Source organism: Merops nubicus, unplaced genomic scaffold (assembly GCF_000691845.1).
Source record: "Merops nubicus isolate BGI_N331 unplaced genomic scaffold, ASM69184v1 scaffold27479, whole genome shotgun sequence".
Classification (NCBI taxonomy): Eukaryota; Metazoa; Chordata; class Aves; order Coraciiformes; family Meropidae; genus Merops; species Merops nubicus.
In genome coordinates this window covers 324-5,513 of record NW_008629435.1, presented here as the reverse complement: position 1 = coordinate 5,513, position 5,190 = coordinate 324, and the positions used below count along the sequence as shown (strand labels likewise).

The 5,190-nt window shown below is 38.9% G+C and overlaps 1 protein-coding gene across 1 annotated transcript; it reads right to left on the bottom strand.

The window, feature by feature from the left end:
- Positions 1-286: 286 nt before the first annotated feature.
- Positions 287-4,242, bottom strand: LOC103779369 (calmodulin-alpha-like; the record flags this gene model as incomplete). Its single annotated transcript, XM_008946995.1, has 4 exons — positions 4,213-4,242; positions 3,511-3,541; positions 2,388-2,531; positions 287-393 (listed from the first exon to the last, which is right to left on the bottom strand). Coding segments are annotated over exons 1-4 (312 nt in total), but the record flags the coding sequence as incomplete, so codon positions are not given.
- Positions 4,243-5,190: the final 948 nt, after the last annotated feature.

Genomic DNA, 5,190 nt, shown 5'->3' with positions numbered 1-5,190 from the left:
ACAGCCCACAAGCATCAGGCACTGCTCATCTCCACTCCTAAGGAAAGGCCAGAAAGTTTTCCTCATGGATGATCATAAATTTTAGATCTGTTGTGTAAAGCAGGTAGAACCTGCCTGCAATAATCCTGGTTCTGTTTCCAGAACAGTCCCTGCTCTGTTTGCAAATTCTCTGCTTCTACTAGAGGACATTTCCCGCTCACACACACTTCTAGATGAGAAAAGAGAAAATACTAAGGAAAAGACAGACATTACTGCTTGTAAAGAATATTTAGACTTTTACAAGTACCTTGTCAAAGACTCGGAATGCCTCACGGATTTCTTCCTCGCTGTCTGTGTCCTTCATTTTTCTGGCCATCATGGTTAAAAATTCAGGGAAGTCGATAGTGCCATTGCCTTAATGAAAAGAAACTTCCAAAAATTAAACCTCCATGCTTTCATTAAAAAAAAAAATCTGGTATTGAACTTAGCCTGGGACAAGATGACAAATCCTCTGTATACCATTCTTACAGAATAACTGGATCTTCTCCCCTAAACTGCTACCACTGCCTTTTAGCTATTACAATGTGCCGTAGCCACTGCAGGGTTTCAGCACAACAAAATCAACTGTTGCCTTCTCTCCAGGTCAATCCACACCATCTGCCACTCAAGTGGCAAGCAAAATTCAGTCTGATGCTCCAAGGTTAACCAATACTAAGATTTATTTTTACTTCAAATCACTCTGCCGATATTAATAATTTCATTTCTTTAGAATCTCCCAATTGCTGCAATAGATTCTAGAAGGGTATGTATTATAAAGCTGGCACTACAAAACCAAGATATCTAAAATTTGAGATATCTAAGCTGCTCATAAATACTTCCCTGTTAAAAATCAACTTCCTTAACATGTTGTATACCACAAAAGTAATGCACCATCTGAAGGGTCAACAGGGAACTGCAAATTCCAGTGCCATGAGAAAAGCTACCATTATTTGGTATTTCTGATTGGCTTATCAGTAGGTATTCTCCCAGGTATTTCACTGCAAAACTGAAAACCCCTGGTAATCCATGCCTCACCCTTAAGATTTTAAAGTTCATTCAAAGTAAGGATTCAAACTTCAGAGTGCTCAAAGTTATGACGAACATGGTATGGTGAAGAAACAAGTTCTTTAAATACCAGAAACTAGAATTGTGTAGTGAGGATTCAGCCCTAAATGCCAAAGAATCCCCACACTAAATAGTTCACTGTGCAACTAAGATCTATCTGTTGCTTGAGGGGAACATACAAACTCACTGGGTAAGTATATCAAAGTTAAACAACTGCAGTTTTAAAAAACCTTTGCAGCTTAGGAATTCCACACTGTGACATACAGAGCTGTTTATCACCATACCCAGCTTTACCTAATACCAATTCTGACTGTAGGTCTTGTACTCTGCTTCTAAAGAATTCTCAATGAACACGTAGAATCATAGTAAAGCATTCTGCCATAAAACAAGTATGCCTGCCCATCTGTTCAAACTCATCTGACGTCCTCAGCCTGCTTTCACTTTTGATCTACCAACGCAGCGTTGTGGACTGCGGCCTAGGGAGGCTGCTATACATACACTCTGCACAGCACCACAAACCTAGGAGGTTTTCAGTATCTGCATCCAAGAGCTAGTAATTAAGGTCAGCTTACACTTTTAGGAAGGTATTTGTAATTAATGTAATACAATAATCAGATAACCTATACTCTTGTGAACATACTTTCACTCTTCTTTTACAAAGATATTAAGAGTAAACTCACTAACAACCAACATACAAGATCAAAACCTTGACATCACTGAGCAGTGGAAAATATTTTTCCTGTTTGTAACTGCTCATCTGACATCTCAGAAACAAGATGTGCAGTCACCATTTCTTCATTCCATTTAAAATAATTCTGATAGACGTGACAGGGAGAGGTTTTCTGCTTTCACCCCCAACGCCTCCTACCTGTTGTCAATCTAATACACTACATGAGACTATACAGTCTCTCCCTGTTACGTTTTCAATTCTTGGAAGTTTAGCGTTATTCCACTCCTAACACATTTTTGGTGTTAATGACAAAGTCACAGACATTAGTACAGTTATTAAATCAAACACAAGCTGACTGAACATGCAGAGAAAGAAATGGGAAGCCTGTGACCCATAAAACATTAAGGACAAATGGCATAACTTTGTCTCTGCCCATCCCCTTTTTTAGTTCCTCAATAATACCGCTAGCATTTTTCACCATTGTGCAGAGAGCAATCAAAAAATCGACATCCGAGTATTTTGAAACTGCTTCAACAGATGAATGCCACGGAATCTTCTCTACGCAGTCCAAGCCCAGGTGGGAGGCAACACGCAGGACAATCGCAGTACTAGTAGCTACCTTGCCAACACTTACCATCCGCATCTACCTCGTTGATCATATCCTGCAGTTCCGCTTCTGTTGGATTTTGTCCCAATGACCTCATGACAGTTCCCAGTTCTTTTGTTGTGATAGTACCATCACCATCTTTGTCAAACAGGGAAAAGGCTTCCTTGAATTCTAGAGACAGAAACAGTCCCAGTGTTTAGTAACGTGACTAGCATGAGAAAAACTGCATTCTAAAAATGTACACCACTGACAACACCTGGTGCAATTTTACAAAACATTTTATCTCTGTCCAAGTACTGGGAGAGTAACACTCAAATATTAATAAAAAATTACTTACAGTACCAACACATGGTTTGCATGGTATATTCAAACTTATTTCATGTGGCTATTATCTGCATTACAATTCTGTAATGCATTTCCACATCATCTTGAGGCACAGCTGCACCACAAACAGCAGCTGCTCAGTGTAGGTGAAGGGACCCACTGGGCTTCCTTCACCATTAAAAGAGTTACAGGAAATGTAAGTGTTATTTACCACTTATTTTTAAAGTTGCAGATAATAAGAACTGATATCAATCACAGGTAAGTGACTGGTCTCCAAAAGATCAAATAATAATGCTCCTTCCCCTAAGCAGTTTGAGTTGTAGACACACTGTTAGAAATTATTTAAGAGACATTGACTTGTATTGACATGTAATAAAACCATTTTATGTTTACTCCTTGCCATTTCATTTCAAGTTTATCCTTACTTCATTTAAAAAAACACAGTATCTAGCTCTGCTTTGGCTTCAAGAAGTTAACTTGAGTCTAGCTATTATTTCTGTTTGCAAGAAATCTAGAAGGACTTGGCTTAAGTCTGAAAGTTTAAATAAAAGATCATCATCTGTAGTCCAAGGAACAAGCAGTCTAAATTAAGAGGCAATAAACCAGCTTTCTTCTGAACAGTTTTGGGTTGTTTGGGGTTTTTGTTGGGTTTTGTTTATTTATTTATTTTTTTTTTTTTTTTTTTAAGTGAGTGCTTTTTAAAAGAAAGTGTTAGTACAGATTTTAAATTATCAAAGAGTTTTTTCCACTGTGTTTGAAATAATACATTTTCTTCTAGTCACAAGAAGTTAACAAAAAAGACATCATTTCTCAACAAGACACTTACCAGCAATCTGCTCTTCAGTCAGCTGATCAGCCTACATGAAGAACAGAACATTTTAGAACACTGTTTACCTTTAGCTATGTCAATCCACAAGACACTTCCTTTAGATTTCAGAAGTGATTTACCATTACTTCTACAAAGCCCCTTTCAACCACTGGAATTCTACCTCTGCACGGAGATTCCACTAACCTACACCATGCAGTCATTTCCAAAAGCATGTACGCTAACTTGTTCTGAAGCCATGCATGAAGAACCAGACGTGGCATCCTTTGACTCAGAGGATCCAATCTGGTCAAGTGAAGGACACAGGGCAGGCTCCTTGCAATCGGCCAGACAGGCATAAAACCCTCCATGTGTCTGGGGTTTCACATCGGATGTCACTTCCATCAGTACAGTGGGGGTATTTGCACACTGGTGGACCAATGACAAGTGTGCCACCTAGTGATCTAGCACTACTGAAGTCCACCCTCCCCCACCACACTGCATCAAGTATTAGCCTACCCTAAGCTTAACAGAAGGGACTGTACTGTGATATTAGGAGGAATTAATAGGCGGTATTACGGAGATTTTTGCCATCTCTGAATAAGAAAATGCCACTTTTCAAGCATCCTATTATTTCTCCATTCAGTCTAACAGTCCAGGGTGCCTTACACTGATATGCAGATTGTCTTTTAACAATCATTTTTAGTATCAAGATTTAAAGACCTTTTGTACATCGGGAGACCAGTGCTGCATCCAAAGGTACACAGCTCAGTGGGAAATTAAATGGGCTTTCCAGAGCTTAACTGTGCTAACCACATCCTTCCAGAAGCCTCTCCCTTCTGCATGACACAATGCTAGAGCATGACAAAAAGCTCCACTCTTTGGGCTCAAATAAGCTCATCAGTTCTTTACTGAAAAATACGCATTTTCCTAATAATTAAAAAAGAAAAAAAAAATCTGGATTTTACACACCTAGCCACAGATACTATGGAAGATATGGTACTAACTCTTTTTAAACTCATTTTATTGGAAAGTTCTACTAATAGAACAGTGAATTTTGTAGGTCAGAGAAAGCCGGTATCTTGTAAGACTTTTGTCCTACAATAGCGTTATTCGAGTATAAAAATCACTTAACTGCAGTAAAAAGCAACAAATACAATTGAGAATTAGCAGGCTATACAATCTGTTCAGCTCTTGCACAGGGGAAGAGGGTAGGGTTGGAAGTCTGTTGTATATCTTAAATGACATACACAGATTTCACATGCAAATAGGTGTTGGGTGGTTTTTTTCCAATGTATGTATGCAATGATTAAGTCTCCGTATGCAGTGTGTTGCAAGAGGGGGGAAAAAAGGTAGAAATGCTGACAGTTAAAGAGAGTTCAAATTTAATAGATTCTTAATAAAAGGAGAAAACTTGTGTTCAGAATCCATTTCATCTTCCTGCATTCCGCAGTTTTCCAGAAAACGTGTGGTTTTACTTAAAGATTATCTAAGGAATTTACATAACAGACTCAAAGAATGCCCTGCAGAGCAGGAAACAGAACCACACCTCAGCAAAAACCTCCAGCCCACAGCACCAGCTCACTGTTCCATTAGTTGGAGCTCACTGGATGTTTCTAAAAATCGGATTTCGAATCCTAGTAACAGCAACTTCGCACACACCGTGATGCCAGAAACATGCAACCCGACCCTAAACCGCCA